The sequence below is a fragment of the Neltuma alba genome, unplaced genomic scaffold (genome assembly GCF_004799145.2).
Source record: "Neltuma alba isolate B1F8T4 unplaced genomic scaffold, ASM479914v2 tig00007034_pilon, whole genome shotgun sequence".
Classification (NCBI taxonomy): domain Eukaryota; kingdom Viridiplantae; phylum Streptophyta; class Magnoliopsida; order Fabales; family Fabaceae; genus Neltuma; species Neltuma alba.
In genome coordinates, this window is record NW_021634654.1 from 22,102 (window position 1) to 43,129 (window position 21,028).

Below are 21,028 nucleotides of genomic sequence, written 5' to 3' on the forward strand. Positions count from 1 at the left end.
TATGGGCACGTTGGTCAATTTTAAAAATTACAGTGACAATATTGTCTTTTTAGCTCAATTACAAGAAGTATGCATTTCCATTCATCAGTTTTAGTAGTATAATCCAAATGCATTCATTTGATGTAATCAAGATTACAAAATATAATCTCTTTTACATTACATAAGTCTAACCAAATGTATGAATCAGCCCATTATACAAGGATATGTAATCCTCTCTCACGAAATCCAACCAAACAGCCTCTTGGCTTCCACAAAAATTAATTCTATTTTAGTCCTTATGAGTCCAGTGAAATTCCGAACTGTTTTGTGGCTATTGAAAATTGCATTACTTTCGTGGAGGGCTACATAAAATTCTCCCTTAGCATTATGTTTTGTTACATGAAATAAGGATAGATTTTGTGTCTTTGACGGCCTTAATTTTATTGCTCAGTGAACAATGCAACTTCTTACACTAATATTTTATGTTAATGACAAGTTAACAAATGGAAATTGAATTTTGAAAACTAAAAAGAGGCCTATGCATTGCGACTTCTACTTTTGGAGCGGACTTGTGAGTTTCCGAAAGACTTCAATAGAAAAGACGTCCCTATAATCAAGATAAAATAAAAGGAACAATAATAATAATAATAGCTGATGAATGTTTTATAAACAAAGTACTGCATTCTAATCCGGACGACTGAAGGAAACAAAACCACAATACTATTGAGAATTTGCAGAAGCTAAAATCAACTTGCCGCTGTTTATTTAAATACTGGACTAGAGCTATTCAAATTAAATTGCACAAGCTGCTACTACACATGTAGAGAATGGGGCAAAGAATAAGGTAAATACTGCAGCTTACCAATTCCTAGTTCTGTACAAATGTATTTTAAAATCAAATACATTGAAAAGAATGGAAGTTTTAACAACGAGCTAAATCACAAAAAGCAAAGCTTGATGAACAAATTCTTCATATGATGAAAGCATGATGTGAAACGAACTAGTTTTACATGCCACGCAGACACATAAGCCTTCGCTTCAGACCACCAATACTTGCCCTCTCTAATTGGAGCAGCAACCACTCTTCTGATTCACAGGCTGTCCCCGAATCTGCACTGTTGGAGGCCTGGCATTGTTCGTTGGTTGGCTTGCCATTCTGTGCAGAATGAAACAATCAAGGACGACAACACAAACACACAAAGTGGTCAAATATCCAGAAAATGTTCTCAGAGTATTTACAACTCCTATTGGAAAATATAAATCTTGAAAACCACACACCAATGACTACCAGAAAATCAATATGAGAACACATAATAAATCACCTGTTTTTAATTTCAGCAGCCATGGCCATGAAAGCCTGTTCCACATTGGTGGAATTTTTAGCACTAGTTTCCATGAAGGGGATCCCAATTTCATCTGCAAATGCCTGAAAAATGAAATGAAATGAAATAGCAAGCTCAAACATCAGACAAGAATAATAGAGCACCTTATAGGATTGCGAGGCTTCAAAAAATGAACCGGTCCACACAACGTAGTAGTTCAAGGATCAATGGTCAGACTAGTCATAATTAATCTAATACATTTCTAATTATATATCTTAAATTAGGTGTAATATTTTATAAAATTATACTTTACAAAATTAAATTTATAGGGCAAGTTTAAATAATTTTTTACTTTTTTGTTATTAAATATTATTTCAACAGCACATAAAAATTGAATGGCAAGAAGGTAAGAGGTTGCGTTCTCTTCAATCTAGCAGAAATATTATTATTGGCCTTCAAGAATATAGGAAATAATTATGAGATGTGATATTTATATAGTATATAATTATTTTAAAATTTATAGTTTCATAATAAATATACATATGTCTTACGCATTTCCACACTAGTTTTTCTTTTTCAATGCCTAAACGTATAGATATGCATAAAATATAGCTTAGAAACATTATTTGAATTTTTTTTAAAATTAAAAATTAAAAAATTTCTGACCGGTTCATATGAATTCCTGCTTCACTGGTTTTCTGACGGTTCAAATCAATTCCTGATTTTATCCCATTACTGACCAGACCGTAGGTCCATTCCTGGTTGAACTAGTCAAGCTGGTCTGGTCCAGTTTTAAACATGGTAAGATTGTCTTTTGTTTTCTATCTAGAGTAAACCAATGAATGTAAAATCACCTTTGCAGTCTCATAGGACACGACTTTATTTGCCGTGAGGTCACACTTATTTCCAACCAGAAGCTTGTTAACATTTTCACTGGCATAACGGTCAATTTCATTCAGCCATTGTTTGACATTGTTGAAGCTCTCCTGGTCAGTAACATCATAAACAACCTGCCAACACAAAAGGAGGATCACCAAGGTCACCCAAAATCCAGAAAAAATATATCTAGATAAGGAACAGTTTGAAGACTCACAATAATGCCATGAGCCCCTCGATAGTAGCTGCTTGTGATAGTACGGAAACGTTCTTGACCAGCAGTATCCCACTATGTAACCAAAGAAATGCAAGAAACCTCTCAATAATAATTAAACTGAGAACAGTACATTGGAAAAAAAAAAACATAAATTTCTTCCTTTCTATGGCCCCTGACTAACCAATAATTAAAGGCAAATCCCTCCCTCCCAAAAAGTAAAAGACCCCCCCGCCCCCCCCAAAAAAAAAAAAAAAGATTTCCATCAGGCTGTTTAAACACAATTGGCAAACAGATGCAATTTATAATGAGATAGTGAGCACAAAAAAGATTATTAGATGTCAAAAACAATCAAGGGGATTTTTTTTTTTCTTTTAATGAAAAAGGGACAGTGATTAAATTTTTTAACATCAGAGTTACCTCCAAATTGTGTTTTATAAAAGTAACTGACAATTCAAAGTCAATAAACATTACTTGGATTCTTCTTAAAGCAGAAAGACTTGACAGTAACTTCAAAAGGTGTCCCATCAAAACCAAAAATGACTAAGATTTAAGCTTAGAATCCTTTGTTTAAGCACCCCAACAAAAGTTAAAATTCCGAATAATATCAACATTGTCAAGAACTTACAATTTGAAGTTTAATAGTCTTCCCGTCTTGCTCAACAGTACGAATTTTCTACAGAAGATAGCACAGCAGATAATTGGTCACAATATCTGTGTAATTAATAACATGAAATTGAAGCTTCATGTTAAATATAAATGCTTACAAAGTCAACACCAATGGTACTGATATAGCTGTCAAGGTATGAATCATCCTGGTAACAATAAATTAAAATATTAGCAAGTATATTTCTTTCAATTCTCTGCAGGTGTGTGAAAGGAGTGTGTAAAATTTAGATTATTATAGCAACATACATCAATATGTAATACCACGGCTCTAATATATTATGGTTATCATTTTCAACATTCGCAAACCTTCCATTCTCTAATTCTTACAGCAGAGTTCAGCTTTTATAATATATAAGGTACAGTGGACAATTCAATTAATTTTTTAATTGAGAAAAGAAAAAGACAACCATGCCCATAGAATTAATTAGAAAAAGTACAAGCAAAAACTTACAGCAAACCTCAGAAGGAGACATGATTTCCCTACACCAGAATCTCCAATAAGCAAAAGCTTGAACAAATAGTCGCTGCAGTGAAAAATAGTGATAGTCCGTTCAAAGAGAGAAGACATCAAAGAAATCACTAATCCTTTTGCCAAACAAGGAACACTAGCACAGCAACACAAAGAAGCAAATAAGCATCATAGAAAAGAACAAAATTTGACTGCCTTAAAGATGGCACATATTCTGCTATGAGTTTATGACAACATTCATAGAACATAGAAGATTGCAGGAGAGACTAAAGGCTTTAAACAGAAATGATTGGTCTGTTTTCTTGAGGTGTTGACAGGTAGAACATGGTGTTGCTAAAACTGACTTTGAATTATTAGATTGATTATTTTAAGGAGGACCAAATGTTGTTAGTTGGATGAATTTCAACAATCACTGAATCACCTTCTTTGCACCAGTGGAAACTGATAAACCGGATGAAAATGATTTAAAGTTAAGATACCATGTCACTAATTATTGTCACAGAATCGGAAACACATGGACAAGACCGTAACAACTTTTATAAGATGGACATTTAAGACTCATTTGGAATGACTTATAAGCGGATTTTCAATCGTGATGATTTACAGAATAGGAAACTTGTATCCAAACAGGCACCTGGCTATTATGTTTTTTTTTTTTTTGGATCTGCCACTTTGGCTATTACTCCCTCTGTCCCTTTTGTAAGCAACAACTACCATCTCCCTCTTATCCCTAAATATAAGCAACATTCGTAAGTTGTATCTTAAATTTTTGCAACAAATTTCCTATTTTGTCCTGATTAATTATTTATCTTAATATATTTATTATCTCATTTTCCAAACTATCATCTCTCTCCATCACACATTCTTTTTCTCTCATAACTTTTTTTACTACAATAATTTTCTTATTGCCTTTCTCATACTCTTCCCCCCATAAATAAGGCATTTTCAAGAAATAACTTTCAATTTCTATACTTTTATTGTCTTTAACCAATTTTAACTAACTTTTTGATCAAGTCCAAATTGCTTATGAAAAGGGACGGAGGTGTTTGTGCATCAGTGTGTTTTTCCAACATCACTTGTTTTCTTACTAGATGAATTTTACAAAATTTACAAACATCACTCAGAATTATGAAAATTTAGTTTGCTCATGGACAAGTTCAAATCTCCAACTACATGCAAACCCAAGCCATCCAGTTTTCCCCCTTTTCCTTCTTCTTTTCTTTCTTTTTGTTCCTTTTTCTGTGATTAGCTATGTGGTTATGCCGTGTATATACAAACAGGTCACTCTACAATACAAAATTCCCAAACGCGGAAATACCTATTGAAGAAGACATGTATAAATCAGATCACAGAAATATTTATATAAAATTTCCCAAAAAGCAATTCAGATGTGCCAACAGATCTTCCAAATGCCAGATCCAAATCAGCAAGAAAAGTTCAGAGTCAGGATCTATACACAGACGGAAACAAATATAATAAGCCACGATCAAAGGGGGGGAAAAAACCTAAGAAAACAAGACGGATCTAACAGAGCTTGAAAAGGTGGGGGGGCCTAAACGGAAATTTTTCAGAATTCCGTACTAAAGTTAAGGACTTACTATTCAGGATTCATGGCGGAGCGAGGTTGAGAGCGGTGTGAATTTCAAGAAACAGAGAGGAGTAAGGGGTAGCCGGCGAGGAATTTGACCGAACTCTGAGACAGTCGCCGGAGGGAATACAGAGCGAATGAAAAAAATGAGCGAAGGGAATGCGTAATAAAACGAGTCAGATGTAGGAGCTGAGTACGATTCAAGGGTCGGAGTGTGATGACGTGTCAACTTCAACTGTGCCTTGCCACGTGTATCCCACTTGCCCATTGGTATGCTTCTCCCATCCTTTTATTTCTTTTTTAATTAAATAAACACAACGGGCATTTATTTTAATAAATATAATTTTGTAGTATTTAATATTATCAGGTGATCAAAATTTAAGTATTATCAAATTTTCTAGTAAAAAAAGTATTATAAAATTTAAATGAAGTTTCATTTACAATTTCTAAATTATCAATTGAGGTCATTTCCACTTTCAGTTCTCTACCATCCACCATGCTGTCCCCATTTTTTTTCCATAATTTTATTTTTCATGTTTTTGAAAATGTCCATTTCCCACCGTTTTAGAATGTGTTGACGTATAATCTATATCCAGAGAATATAGGATCCATGATAACTGATAAAGCCGTTTTAAATAACAATGAAAATTTGAAAATTAAACATACGAGGTTTCTTAGCAGATTGAGTTAATGATTAAAAATTAACCAATTTGATTAATAAGAAGTCAATGAGTAACATCTTCAGTTATCAACCTGATTTTTTTTTGTTAGTTCATATTCTCATTTAAACTTAATCCTCTCATCCTACTTATAAGATATAAAAGGTTTATTTTCCCTATTTATAAGTCATCTAATTAAATTTTTAGTAACAATATACTTTTTTATTCTTTGTTATTATAGAATAAGTGATTATTTCTTAAAAAAGTGTATATATTAAATAAAAATAAAATTTTAAAATTGTTATATTTTAAAAAAAATCAATTTAAAGTTTTCTTTAATTTATACGAAATATGTTAGAAATCCCTTGTTAGAACAAGTACTTCCAAAGCTCTAAATTAAAGAGAGAGAAAACATCTTTTGTTATTATAACGAATATAATAACATACGCATTCTCATCACGTGGATTTGAAGCTTTATGCATTGTTACTTTTGATTGTTATCTGATAAGACAATAACAGAGGGGGGAAACACAAAAAGAGAAGCAGGGTATGATCTGAAAGCAAGCAATTGACTGCCTTTATTGATAAATAATACTCTTCCGGTTCTTAATATAAGATCCATTTGACTAATTTGATTAGATTAAGGAAGTTAGGTAAGTTAGTTAATTATGAGAAAAGGGACATATTTTTCCTAAAACACCATAATTATCTTTCTTAATACCCCATTTCCCTCTTCTACTTGACTATAGTTAAGGGAATATCCATAGGGGTAATTTAGAGAAAATTAATAAATATGAGAAATGGGTCTTATATTTAAGACCAAAACTAACTTACTAATTGGGTCCTATATTAAGGACCGGAGGAGTAAATTAATAATAATAATAATAAAGGAAGAAGATGGAGTATGCTGTGTTTCAATGTTGCTTCTTCTTCCTGTAACGAGAGACGTGTACGTCGCCACTTCTGCAAATGCATACCGGATAGAAATTCTGATCATTACAATAGTCTAATATGATAAAACCGGTGCTTCCAGGTGGTAGATTCAGAAGCCAACTTACCCCAAATAACAATAACAAGATGTATGATCTATATCATATTATATTATAGAGACTGACTAAATTTGATGCAGTTACTAGAAGTTGCTCACAAGGGGGTCACAAGTAAAATTTGTATGTTCCAGCAATGGACCAAGCCTAACAAGTTTAGGCAAAACAATATTGTTCCTAACAGAGCACACCACTGGGTTGTCCCACTGCAGAATAGACCCAACAAGGTTTGCACGTATGGTCAAGGGAAACACACGGGGCCATCTCTCCCTCCCATAAGACCTAAAAGCTGCTTCAATTTCAACATCGTTATTTTCAGACTTTATTGCCTTTGCAAGCTTCGTAGCAAGAACCACAGAATCCTCAAGTGCACAACAGGCACCCTGACCAAGGTTCGGAGTCATGGGGTGCCACGCGTCTCCCACCACCACCACCCTGCCGGAGGAAGCAGCCGGGTTCAGGCCTGGCCATAGCCACCGGTCTACCAGTGGAGTCCTACTTACCGTCTCATCTGGGCTGCATTCCATTATGTTCATAAGCTCTGAAGGCCACTTTGCCACTAGTTTCTTCGCTTCCTTCTTTAGCACTGATGGGTCAGTGATTCTTGGACCTGATGTTTCAGATATTATTCATAAGAACCAACAATTTTGTTTTGTACACGAATGAATGGTTTCAAATTGAAGTTTTGAGGTAGGACCTGGAGACGGAGAATTGAAGCAGATGAACCAGTAAACTTTGGTGGGAGAAACAGGGACATATCCAGCACGAAGTCCTCGTCCGTAGATGTAGTTGACATTTGGGCCAAAGGGCTGCCCTTCTGGATAAAACCCAAGCCCACGATATGCACAGTGGCCCGAGTATTTGGGCTCGGAGAAGCCCATCCGTTTCGCAATTGGCGATCGAATCCCATCACATCCTATTACTATCTGTTTCGGTCACACGGAAAATCAAGTTGCAGAAGATAGAAAATCGACGAAGGACGAAGAGAAAGGGAAAGAAAACGATGAGAAAGACCTTTGCCAGAAGCTTGGAGCCATCGACGAGGTGCAACAAGGAGTCACCGTTTGGAGTGGATTCAATGTTCGATAGCTTTGAGGAGAATTGAAGGGCGTCCTTTGGGAGCTTCTCGCTCAAGGTTTCCAGTAGTACTCGTCTCTCTACTGCACGGACCTCTTGGCTGCACATTGCGTCGAATGAAACATTGTGCAGTGATTGTTTTGATCTTCAATAATTTCAACATGAAATTGAGAGATATTGTGATATAGATTGAATCCGACGTAATACCTTTGATCTTCTTGTTTGAAATTGAAGGCGCGAAGCTCCCTTCCATCCTCCGACTTCACCACCATCCTGCACAGCTGATATTATGAACAAGTTCAGCTGAAATAATCTGAATTATTCCGCAATAATTGTACCGAAACAACAAATTCATCAGTACACAGTACACACACATGATTCTGGGAGCAAGAATTTAAGACGAGGGGGATTGTGTGAAGATAGATTAACGTACCCTTGAATTTCTAAGAATTGGGGTCTGAGATCGTTGGCTACTCCGATGGCATCAAGGACCCTCCATCCATTCTTGAAAAGAGTGAGGGAAGTTCCAGTAGTTCTTAAGGACTCTGCCTGCTCAAGCACCATTGAAGAAACTCCGAGCCTGATCATTCAATAATAAATCACTACAAGTGAGGCTACGAGGAAAGTTCAATTCAATATATCTAGTTCTATCCAAAATGGATACTGTACCTGTGAAGGGAGAGAGCGGTGGCGAGGCCCGCGATGCCACCTCCGACGATGACAATATCTTGCTTGCGCACATTGGATTCAGATTTTACGACTGAGACCCTCCCAGCGGATCTGCTTCTGAGAATTCGGATTGCAGATTGGTGCCGGAAATTAAAAGGTGCTGAGCCCAGAAAGGAAGAACTGCTTGAAGCCATGGAGGTTCAATCCTACTGACCAGTACTAATGGTTAGCATGAAACGAAGGGAGCGAGTATGTTTGGGCGCGTGTTGAGCCTTCAGCCATATAAACAAGTGGTTAAGAACTGTTAAGAGGCTTCTTTTTTTTTTTTGGGGGGGGGGGGGGGGGGGCGAGGGTTGGGTGTTCGGCGAGTGGGATCATTATTCTTTTCATCAGGAAATATGTATGCCTACCCAAAAAATAAAAATGAAATATGTTAAAAGCTAAAAAATCCTACCAAAAGACAAATGAATACACAAAATAATGTAATTTTGGGTTAAAAAAAGAGGGAAATTTTCTTTTACGGATCACAGTACACAATTAATTTCAATGAGCCCCAAAACTTTCTGAAACTTCACTGCAGGATCAAGAGGGCAAACTAATATTAATTTCACAAGAAAATGACACTATTACCCCTCATGTGAACAAGAATGAAAGAACATATTTGCAAGTGAAACCAGACAATTTACAATATACATACATATATTTACAACTGGAATTAGTCCATTTACGTGTTACTTCCTTCACCTGAAGAAAGTGTATGTGGGTGAACAAGTGTGGGAGAGCCCATTTGCAAGTGTAACTAGACAATTTGTAACATACATACATTTATTTATAATACATACATTTATTTATAATTGGAATTAGTTCGTTTACATGTCACCTCCTTCACCTGAAGAAAGTGTTCATAAGTAAACAAGTGTGGAAGAGCCTATTTGCAAGTAGGACTAGACAATTTGCAACATACATACATTTATTTACAATTGGAATTAGTCTATTTATATGTAACCCCGCAATAAGTAGTATGAGGGGCAATAACATCATTTTCTCTGTGGAATTAATATCAATTTGCCCTCTTGATCCTGCAGTAAAGTTTTAGAAAGTTTTTGGGGTTCTTTAAAATTAATTCTGTCCTGCAGTCCTTAAACAAAATTTTTCCAACAAAAAAAAAAAAGAACTGTTTCTCCACCTGTTTGTCTCTTGGCCAATTGTCAGATGCTTTAGACTGGACAAGTCGCTAGTCCTCTGTCCGCTCGTTCTTTTTATTTTTCTTAAGGAAAAAAGTAGTGCTAGTATCTCTTTAAGAATTTTCACGCAAATAAGCATCCTCAGATTTCATAGTTTTGTATGAGGATTGTTTTAGCCCAAAAAGGAAAATGTGAGGATTGGGCTTATAATGTTAGCATTTTCTACTTTATGGGGTGGCTGGGTTGCTCTCTGCTAGCCTTGCGGTACCTCAAAATTAAAGCAATAAGCCCATTTCTTGCACGCCAGATCAGGCACGCGCACGGAAGAATCCATTTCCATTTGGCAAAATTTTCAACGCAGAGGTACTGGGTCTAATAAAAAAAAACTAGTCTATTAAAACATGATAAATTAAGGTTCATGTTCCTGTTAAGAGGGATACTCATATTTGGTGTTTAAAATATCTCGAATAGGATGTCAGACAATACGGGAAAAAAAAAAAAGTTCCTTTTGCATGAGACTCGTAGCTTCTACAGAATTGTGGAAGACTTCGACATTTTTTTTCATTCAAAAGCGAGAAAACTCACAAGTAACAAAATCCATCTTCCCTCGTTAACCTCCACCTGTTGTACGTACAGGATCACAAAAATTAGCCTCCATAAGATGGGACTTCGACTTTCCTGTAGCCCTTATTCAGCCAAGCCTTAAAACTTCTATTTTACCTCAAAAGGGTCGGAGTTACGATTGACAAGTCAGAAGTACTCCCAACCATACACGAATGGATAGAGAGTAAAGAGCTCAACCACGTTGGTTCAACTCATGGACTAGAAAAGGATAGCATATCTGTCATCCACCTAAACTTACTAAATGTCTTGCTAATTTCTCTGTTTTTTCAAGCGAGGAATATAATGTCAATCCTTAATATTCCTCCCCGGTATTATGCTTGCAGGCTAAGTCACATTTTTCTAATGGTGATGACATTTGAGTATTGCTATATTTAATTGATAAAAGAGTATTAAAAAATGTCAATAAAATACTTGTTAAATTTTAAAATGATAAATAAGTGATTTTGCCAAATTTTAACATGTCAAGATCATTACAAGAATAATTTGTTGGCAAAAAGATGTTATATTATATTAAAAAATAATCTTTTTAATTTCTATTTTAATATTAATAAATACTAAGTAATATATATTTTAAACTTTCTGAATTAAATTTAACAATGAAAACATATATATATCTTGTTGACCAGTTAAATAACACATATAAACCTAATATTATGATGATAATAACAAATTAATGCACGCTATATCACCTCTACAAAAACAAACACCATATACAGTACCAAACCTCTTCCTTTTTCTCACGATATATATGCTTCCACATACCTCTCTCTCTCTCTCTCTCTCTCTATCTCTCTATCAATATATATATAAAAATATATATATTATTGGCAAGAATGGAAAAGAATCAATGGTTACTTGCAAGAAATGAGTTACATGTTGTGAAATAATAAGAGGTTGAAGGTTGAACAAATTCGTGAGTTTACCAAATCTGGCATACTTACCCATAAACTTCTCCCTGTTTTGTGTTGTGATGCAAGGGTTAGGTTGATCAGCCTACCAAACTACACCCACGTCACCATTTAATATTGCATTAATACTATTTCAGTCGCAAAATTATTCTTTTCATTTATTTTAACAGTAACATTTTTTTTTTGCTATACACGAAGACAGATGCCTTTGGATTAATGTCCTCAAACCATTTTTATAAATAAATCAGTAATCACATGCATAGATATGGACAAATATAAAGATGAATGATTTAAGTTAATTTTACTCAAAGTTATATCAATTTTTTCGTTCTCTTACCATCTCTTTGGATTAAGATTCGTACTTAACCTGTCTTCCAACAAATGGGGAAAACAAGAAAAGAAAAGAGAAACGGATGTTGACAAAATAGCATTACATGATATAGAATTTAAACATATTTTTGTGGAGAACTAGAATACTAAAATAGGGATACCATATACTCCCTCCCGTCCTACTTATAAGTTTTAAATTTGAATAGGAGTATAATTTATTTTATAAGCTTTAATTTATATTTATCTTAAAAATTAATGTGTTTTTTTAATTTTGCTTTTAATTATTTACTCTCTCACATTTGCTACACTATTTTTTTGTTATTTTTTCTCTCATTTACGTTTTTTATAAATAATCTCATGTATTTAGAAAAAGATATTTTTTTTTACATATTTATAACTTTAAATTAATTTTAATTGTTTTTTATTTTATGTAAGTTAATTATTTAAAACTTATAATAATGACACGGGATGGTAAGATATAACATAATGGGATCAGAGTCCAATAATCTATGATTTTGCAGTAAACTCTGCCTTGCATCACTCATAAGTGATAAATAGTATGACTCTGAATTTTTTTTTTATCACATGTGTGTGTATATGTCATAAAAATATAAATATTTGTAAGATGCACCATATATTATTACCGAGAAGTTTAGCTTATGGTAAAAAGATCCGCTGGTAACTCATGGTGAGTTCAAACGATTAACCGGTGAAAGCCGCGGTAAAACTTTCCTTTATAAATACACTAGAATGGAAACTGGAACGCGTACAGAGAAAAGAAAGTATGGGAATAATGGGAGCGGCAAAGCCGCGGATCGAAGCAGTGTTAACTGTGTCGCCATTAAAGGTGACTGAACCACGACAGGTTCGTCAAGTTCAGGCGACCCACAACCCAAAAGCTATTTCTGGCTGTCACCACATAGTTCTCTACTTCACCAAGTCGAGGAAAGATGATGATGATGGTGAGCCGTTTCTGGCTGGGTGGGCCGTGGAGTCACTGGCCATGGTTCTGTCGGAGCACCCACTTGTGGCAGGACGCCTCCGGCGAAGGGAAGACGGCGGAGAGGAGGACGATGGCAGAGCATTGGAGATTGTGTCCAATGACTCAGGCATCCGAATGGTGGAAGCTCGAATCCCCATGAGCATGTCTCAGCTTCTTGGACTGAATCGAGAGGACTTTGTCGGGGTTGAAGCTGATCTTGTGTTCTGGAAGGACGTGGATGAACACACCCCTGATTTCTCTCCTCTCTTTTACATCCAGGAAAGCATATCATTTCTTGATTATATATATATAACTCTAAATTCATTGTAACTTCTTCAAGTCCTGAACTTGAAGCTATAACACATATATATATATATATATATAAATGTGTGTGTGTGTGTGCATATGTATATATGGCGTCATCTGAAGACATTTATGTGTGTTTCAAATTCTCAGGTGACAAACTTCGAATGTGGAGGATACTCTATTGGAATAAGCTGCAGTCTGCTGCTGGCAGAGTTTCTGATCGTTGAGAATTTCCTCAAGAAATGGTCGGACATACACAAGAACCATGTTAACCTAAAAAGCCAGAACGAAGAAGACAGTACTAAAACTGTGACACCCATATTTTACCATCCTCGTCTCAAGAATCCAGAGTCGCCTCCCCCCGACATAATCACTCGTACCCCGACAAAGAACCAAGTCGTGAATCTCATGTTCAAAGTCACATCTCAAGACGCAGGTTTCGACGAAGATGACGAGGAACAGAAGTGGAAAGAATTAGGCATGATTTGCGTGAAGAAGGCAGAGCAGAAGCTTGAGAGAAACATGGCGAGTGAAAGCTTTTGGTTGATGGTGATGAAATGTGGTGAGGTTATCAGAGAGGTGGGAAGTTGCCGTAAGAGATCAACATCATCATCGGCTGGGCTGATGAAGAAGAAGAAGGAGGAGGTGGTGTGGGCAACGTGGGATGAGTTTGGAGAGTACGAGGTAGAGTTTGAGGAAGGGAATAAGGCTGTGTTTGTTTCTCGGTGGATTAATGGATCAGTTTGTGACGACGATGAGGCACAGGTCGTGGCTGTTCCGTGTCCAAAAGTGGGTGTCTCTGCTTTGATTATGGTTTCTCTTCCTGTTTGATTGTATAATAATGATTTGGATCATTGGCTTATTTGTTTCTTTAACGTACTTTTATCTTGCATTGAAGTGAAACGTGTTCCCCTTTAGCAGAAGTAATTCATAATATTTGATGATGCTTTTCTTGCTTAAATATGTACAATACATCTATATTATATATGACTTTGCATTTTTCAAGAGAGTAAAGAGGAACGAAGAAGGATAAAACAGGCTCCAATATTCACTTTTTACAGAAGTTTTATATTTAAGAAACTCTGGATCGAGTTCTTTTTATATATAGGATCTCGCTCTTCATAAACACACACACAGAATGAGAAAGAGAGAATCAAGTGTTATCCTTATTTTTCTCGAATTCCATAAGGAAAATAAGAAATTTGAGGCACATACATGCATAGGAATTTAAGTATTGTTAAATACCTCTGATCCTTAATATAAGACTCATTTGACTTTTATGTTGGTCCTAAATATAAGATTCAAATATATTTTGTCTCTCATATTTACTTAATTTTTTTTCAAGATAGTCCTTCTAATAATTGTAGTTTTAGCCAACATATTTGATTAGTAAGGATATTTTAGGAAAGACAATACATATTTATTACCAATAACTAACTTAACTTTTTTCTTTAATTTTCTTAAATCAGTCAATTAGCTCTTATAATTAGGACTGAAGGTAATATAATTTCAAATGAAAAATACATTTTAGTTTATTATCGTTTGTATTGCATCCACAAAATTTGCACCATGAAACATTAACATCTCTCTCGTCTCCCTGCCATGCAACCTAACCAACCCAAATGTGGATGTGGGTTGGTCTTGCCTCCGTTTCATGAACATCATTTAATGCATACTTTCTGGAAGCTAAAGCTAGTAGGTGAGAAGACAGGAAGGTACCATTTCATTTGAAGCATTTAATTGAATCAGAGCAAAATGACACTCGAATTTTTTTTTTTTTTGTGTGGTAATGAATGAGGGCTGAGCCCGAGAATAAATTAATAAACTCAGAAGGGAACGGGTCCCATACAATCACTTGATAGCAAAGTTTCTAAATGACTAGGACAGGAATGTAAAACGGAGTTAAATGAAAGTCCTTGTTTGGCTAAAGCATCAGCCATCTGGTTTTGTTGCCGAAGAATATGAGTCACCTGCACCTCCCATGAGTAGTCAAGCATGTTCCATATCTGGAAAAGAGTAAGACTACTGCTATAAAAGTTATCCTTGGTTTGAACCATCTCTGCTAGAATCTTTGAGTCTGATTTCATAATTATTTTCCTGAATCCACATTCCCAAGCCAATCTCAAACCTCTTAACATGGCCCATTCTTCCGCAGCAAGGATAGTACAATTTCCAAGAGTTTGAGTAAACCCCACAATCCATGACCCATCATGGTTTCTAATAATTCCACCACAGCCAGCTTTGCTCCTAGTTGCTGAAACAGCACCGTCTACATTCAGCTTTAACCAACCAGGCTGAGGGGGTATCCATTTTGATGACAGTCGAATTTTAATTTCATTGAAATATTCAAATTAGTCCATCACCCCTGTTCTTTAGTTTGGATTGGGTCTCTAGCAGTACATAAAGCCCAACACTTGAGATTTCCCCATTTGCTTCTGTTTTTCGGCCTTTCCAAGCTTGGAATAGCTTGTGTATATCAAGATCATCCATACTGGGTGGAAATCTAGTCCTTGATGTTAAGGTCTTGAGGATCCGATTGCTAAGAATTACAAAACAGAATGTCGCTATGCTTCCTCTCAATATTTTTCTTTGTATGCTATTTGGAATATTAGTCTGATCTAATGATTGAGAAAGAAAAATTATGCTTGCTCACGGTCAGTTTGGTACGGGAGAAAGGAAGTGAAGGAAAAATTTTAATGAGTTTGATTTAAAATATTGAAAAAGATATGGTTTTTAATTAAATTTGTTTGGCTTTTATCTTGTATATTCTTTTTATCAACATTTCATAATCTCAATTTCCCTCCCCTTTCCTTCAGTTCTTTCATACTCCTCCGGTCCTTAATATAAGACCCATTTAACTAATATGATTAGATTAACGAAGTTAGGTAAGTTAGTTAATTATAAAAAATGTGACATGTTTTTCCTAAAATACTATAATCATCTTTCTTAATACGACCTATTCCTCTTCTACTTGATTATGGTTGAGGGAGTATCCATAAGGGTCATTTAGAAAAAATTGATAAATATGATAAATGAGTCTTATATTTAGGACTAAAATTAACTTAATAATTAGGTCCTATATTAAGGACCGGAGGAGTACTAAACAAGGGGTAAGAGCCTTCATTCTTACTCTAACAAAAAAAAAAAACTCATACATAAGCCCCAAATGTTAGTAGCTAGTCGGTAGGTTAAACTCTTAACTAATTACATCGTAGATTTAATTTCCGCTATTAATGTGAGGAACTTATTAATGAACGACTATAAATAATGTTGGAATGGCTTTTGAGCTTGGATGAACACCTTAAACCTATTGATGAGTAATGTCTCTCCTGCTTAGATGAAGCGGACACTGCAAATTAAGTTAGAGAGAAGCATTGAGGTTTGAGAGAGTTTAGAAAAGATTTAATTGCTAGAGATTACTTAACGGGCTCTTAAGAAGTCCAAATTCAGATGACCCTGCACATATATTAAAGAAGCTAAGCAAATATCGTATAAACGGCGTCCACTCTCTAGGAGGGGAAATTGATTTGCTCCACTTGGCTGAGGAATTGATTTCGATGGTTTATATAATTTTAAAAGTATAAAATAATTTGTATCCTTGAATTTTAATCTAAAAGATTCAGAACCGCAGTGAAGTCACGGTTAAAACCACAACGCGTTGCATTTTGCTTGAAATTTGACCACAAACCAGTTTTTTTTTTTTTTACACCCCCAAAATGCAGGACTTTGACGAAGGATAAAGAATTTTCTCACGTGTCTTTGCAGTGCAATAAAATAGGAGAGAAATTGAGGAAGTTAGATACTGTTTGGTATGAAATATTGAAAAATAAAAACTGGGATTGCAATTGACAAATAATTAAAAAAATATTTAACATAAGTAATTGTTTGTTACACGGATTAAACAAACTCATGAATATGAGATCAGAAAACACAACTTTCCCACATGATATTCCTCTATATGGATTTATCCAATCTCATATAATAAACAATCTCTTATGCTAAACACTTTTTTAATAAATTTTCTCAATCCTAATCTCAATTCTTACTTTTCATTTTTAATATTTTGTACCAAAAGGGATCTTAGATCTTTTAGGAGCACCTCTAAATTGAAAAATAGATAATAAATAATAATAATAGATAAGTAAAAAAATTCAATTCGTTAAAAATCAATAGAACTATTTTTGGCCCCAAGAACAGAGATTACCAGGGAAAAGAAAAGACTAACATCTGGTAGGAGTTTGCGTCTTTGCGATTAAATTGACAAGTTTTAGCATATTTCAGGCAGAGGTAAGGAATTGGAATCTCGTTATTATTAGTGTTTTTCAACATTCTCCCGGATGAATATTTATTCACATGAAAATTAAGGGGAAAAAAAAGAATCAATTCTGAGCCCCATCACATGCATTATTATTGAATAAAAATCCAAATTTGGGATACTTCCTTCCCCCCCCCCCGGGGGTTCCCCATGATATGCGCACAAAATAATGAAGTGAGCAGATCATACTGGAAAGAGCTCTATAATGAGATGCAACCTCTGTTTAACTGCTTTACAGAAGAAATAAACCGACATAAATGCTACGCTTGGACAGACACAGGCGCGCAGAACTGACTTTGATCATAACCACGTTATAAAGTTCCTACAACTAAAGGCAAACACATCTTCTGACCAAAAAGGGAGAATAAAAAAAGGCAAACACATCTTCAAGGGATGAATTCCTATGCTGCATTTCAAAAGAAAGAAATTGGCTTTTTCATCATTTAATTTTAAGAGATATATATGCTTTGAATTTTAACTATATATATACACACACCACCTCTCTCTATATATATATAAATTATAAATGCAAGTTGTGGGCTTGTTGTAGAGTAAAATAAAACAAAGAGCATGTGATCACCACTTTCTCCACAGCATGTGAAGTAAGCCCCACCAATGGCATCCTTTTCGTATTCTTCCACTACCAGTCGTCCCATTTCTACTTTACCTCTTTCTTCTTCACCCACAGCTACCACACCTAACCTCTCTCTCTGTTCATCACAATTCATACGCTTACCTACCCCATTCATCTCTTTTTAATAGCAGAATAGCCTTTCTATTTTGCCTTCGTAAACCAAAAACTTTCAGAAAATTAAAGTATACAGATCAGTTCTCCCACCATCAGTTTAAAATATGCATAATTACTACACTAAGCTAGCTACTAGAATTAAAAAAAAAAAAAGAAAAAGAAAGTTGCGAGTTATGTTAGTCTTGACGACAGCCAATTGTGTTGCAGGAATTTAGTTTGAAAATTATCAGGGACAAGAACATTTGTTGTTGTTTAAGGCTTGGCGAGCCATATGATGAACACGGGGACATTTAGCATCAACTAATAAAAAATTAGACAAAAGGCACACAGAAATTTGAAGAAAACCAGAGAAGGTCAGAATGGCCACGTCCCTCTTATTCAGCTACAATGTGACAAAAGGATATGGCGTTCAAATGAAAGCTCCTAATGAAAACAGATCATTAAAAATGGTGCACCCAAGTATCATCGTGCATGAACATGAAGCAACAAAACAAAAGGGAAACTCAGAACGCTACACGAATACATGTCTCATCAATCTACATCATGGAATCCAAAAACTAAAACAATTTTAATGATTTATTCAAGCAAGCAGCACCAGAGCTCCTCCAAGCATAAGAACTAGCATTGAGAAGCTGGTTCCAAGAACAGAGGCGTCGCTGCTGGGGGTAGAAGCCACAGGGGTCTGTGACATGGGAGACAGGGATGGACCAGACCCAGGTGCAGGCATCGGTGAAGGCGATGAGGACTCGGGAGAAGGAGCTGAAGGTGAAGGTGGTGAAGAGGTGGCGCTGCTAGATGGTCCTGGGCTTGGGCTTGGGCTGAGGGAACTTGGTGATGGTGGAGGTGATGAAACAGGGGAGGTTGCAGGTGCAGGAGCCGCCTTTGGAGATGGCGGTGACATGGTGCTAGATGGCGCCATTGCCATGGGTGCAGGAGAAGGGGCTTGGCCATTAGAGAATGCTACAAAAGCCAAGGACATGGCTAGCACGAGCATGGCACGTGCAGGCGCCATGACATAACAAAAAATGAAGATTGAGCGAACAGAAAGCAGAGACAGAGAGGGAAAGAGAGAGGCAGAGGCAGAGACAATGGTTCTGGAGAAGAGCAGGGGAGGTAGGGGTTGGGAGAGATAAATAGGAGGGAAATATTAGAAAGTTTTAAGAGAATCTAGTCCTCATCTTTATTGGCATGACACTGAAATGCACGAATATTCCATGCCCTTGAAAAGAGTTTGACACGCGTTGAGAAAGAGTCTGCGTGAATTTTAAGTGGAGAGAGCATCTCGTCGTGGTGGTCATGCATCCATAGAATCCGAATAAGCCACTGGGGTGTTAAATATGGAATTAAAGTTTAAGACTTTTGATTACAACTGCCAAACATGCCTTCGCAAATGAAGCCATTCAGCACATCCTTTCATCTTTTTTACAATTACAAGACTAAAAGACAAACTTGAGTAATTTGATGATCACAGTTAATATCCCCCAGAAATAGAAAATCATTAAAAAAAATGCTTGGCTTATAATCATAATTATAAGAGAGATCAAAAAAAGGCAGAAGAAAAAGAGAGTAAATTGCATATAGAATCAGGTATGCAAGTAATGGAGGGTAAAGCAGAAAGAATCCAAGGCAGCGAAAGGATAATATTTGTAAGGAAAGAGAAAGAAAGGAGTGGCTGATGACACACCGCACACACAACACACACACACACGCGTATATTTTATTCGATAAATACAGTGAATGAATATGGAGAAAGAGGAAGTAGTGCTGATGATGATGATGATAAGTGGCACCACGTGGTGGGTTGAGTAAGGGCAATAAAAAGCAAGGACACAGTGACCCCATTTCTACATGACATTATACAATACTTGCTTTCCATTACTGTCTCCTCCTCCCGCAAAGCCTGCAACTTTTTTTTTTTCATCTCCACCGTACAGCCTATTCCTCCTCTGACACTCATTTCTCGGTCTGTCCCGCTTCCTACGGGTTACTCTTAGTCTTTCATCTGCTACATTCCAACTTCTTATTAAGTTTGCTAAATCCTCTGTTCAGAACACTCTTGTTTAAATCCAGTATTCGTAGAGACTAAAAAGGTTGTTATTTTGTCTAACGCCTAGTTAACGTTGGAAGTTTGGAAAAGGATGCGTAACATGTTCGTCAATGACTCTGCCTGTACCACTATTAATGTCCGGTATGATATATGATATTTGATAGCTACGCCCATTTGTCCACATATTCCTCTAATGCGGGATAAATACCACACAGCTGTTTACAGGTTGGTGCAGAACTACTTATTGTCCCTTTCCTCGCACATTCAGATACATGTGCCACACCTTATCGCCATACACTGCAGGGTATACATTCTCCAACTTCACAGCTTTAATATACTTTCCTAGCTTTCTAGGTCAGACCGGCAAGCACAATTATTCCATCTATTAAATAACTTTTTTGCGTGAAAAAATGAGCAATATGGAAAAAATCAGATCAGATTAAGAAATGGCTTACAACATTCATTTTCAGACTTCGTACGTCGCCCAAAGACTCATACATGATTAAGCAAAAAGCCATAATCCAATTAAGAAGTTATGTTCTTTAGTTGAGGCCTCAGTTTCTCTGATGTTGTCCCTCCATCAGTGAGGGAGATAGATTGTATCTATGTTATATCACGGGTCACATACTGACATTGGGAGTTTAGGACCACTAGCAGAAAATGTATTCCCCAAAACTTTTCCCCCTTATTCAACTGTCAAATAAAGAGGGGAAGACAGATTTAACATTTGAATATCTCTTCCACCCTCATCTACCAGCTAAACATTACTTCCCCATTTGAAATTTATCATCTTAATACTGAGATGCAGATGAGAAAGACGAATGTCTAATTTCTATTTATACAAAGACACATGATGGTAGTTCACCAAAAAAAAGAAAAAAAGAAAAAAATGACACGTGATGGTAAAAGATACCAGGCTGATCTTAATTCTCAACCAATTAAATGCAAGTATCATAACTGATATGTACTGAAATATAGATTGCGAATATACTATTGAAATTCTAAGCATTCATGTT

General features: G+C 35.9%; 3 protein-coding genes across 5 annotated transcripts; 1 reads left to right on the forward strand and 2 right to left on the reverse strand.

Moving 5' to 3' along the window:
- Positions 1–677: 677 nt before the first annotated feature.
- On the reverse strand, positions 678–5,175 carry LOC114751701 (ras-related protein RABD2c). Its single transcript, XM_028940375.1, has 8 exons — positions 5,128–5,175; positions 3,512–3,584; positions 3,159–3,206; positions 3,020–3,067; positions 2,395–2,466; positions 2,156–2,311; positions 1,302–1,405; positions 678–1,135 (listed from the first exon to the last, which is right to left on the reverse strand). Exons 1-8 carry the CDS (start codon positions 5,139–5,141, stop codon positions 1,042–1,044), a joined length of 609 nt encoding a protein of 202 aa, XP_028796208.1. The 5' UTR covers positions 5,142–5,175; the 3' UTR covers positions 678–1,041.
- Positions 5,176–6,786: 1,611 nt separating this feature from the next.
- On the reverse strand, positions 6,787–8,786 carry LOC114751699 (monooxygenase 2-like). Of its 3 annotated transcripts, none has more exons than XM_028940372.1 (6): positions 8,569–8,786; positions 8,333–8,479; positions 8,107–8,172; positions 7,837–7,999; positions 7,520–7,748; positions 6,787–7,432 (listed from the first exon to the last, which is right to left on the reverse strand). In XM_028940372.1, the coding sequence occupies exons 1-6, from the start codon at positions 8,760–8,762 to the stop codon at positions 6,909–6,911; spliced, it is 1,323 nt and encodes a 440-aa protein (XP_028796205.1). In that variant the 5' UTR covers positions 8,763–8,786; the 3' UTR covers positions 6,787–6,908. The 3 variants fall into 3 exon arrangements, with proteins under 3 accessions (XP_028796205.1, XP_028796204.1, XP_028796206.1); XM_028940371.1 differs by having other exon boundaries at positions 8,333–8,482; positions 8,566–8,779; XM_028940373.1 differs by lacking the exon at positions 8,569–8,786 and having other exon boundaries at positions 8,107–8,180.
- Positions 8,787–12,386: 3,600 nt separating this feature from the next.
- On the forward strand, positions 12,387–13,781 carry LOC114751700 (protein ECERIFERUM 2). Its single transcript, XM_028940374.1, has 2 exons — positions 12,387–12,875; positions 13,053–13,781. Exons 1-2 carry the CDS (start codon positions 12,399–12,401, stop codon positions 13,731–13,733), a joined length of 1,158 nt encoding a protein of 385 aa, XP_028796207.1. The 5' UTR covers positions 12,387–12,398; the 3' UTR covers positions 13,734–13,781.
- Positions 13,782–21,028: the final 7,247 nt, after the last annotated feature.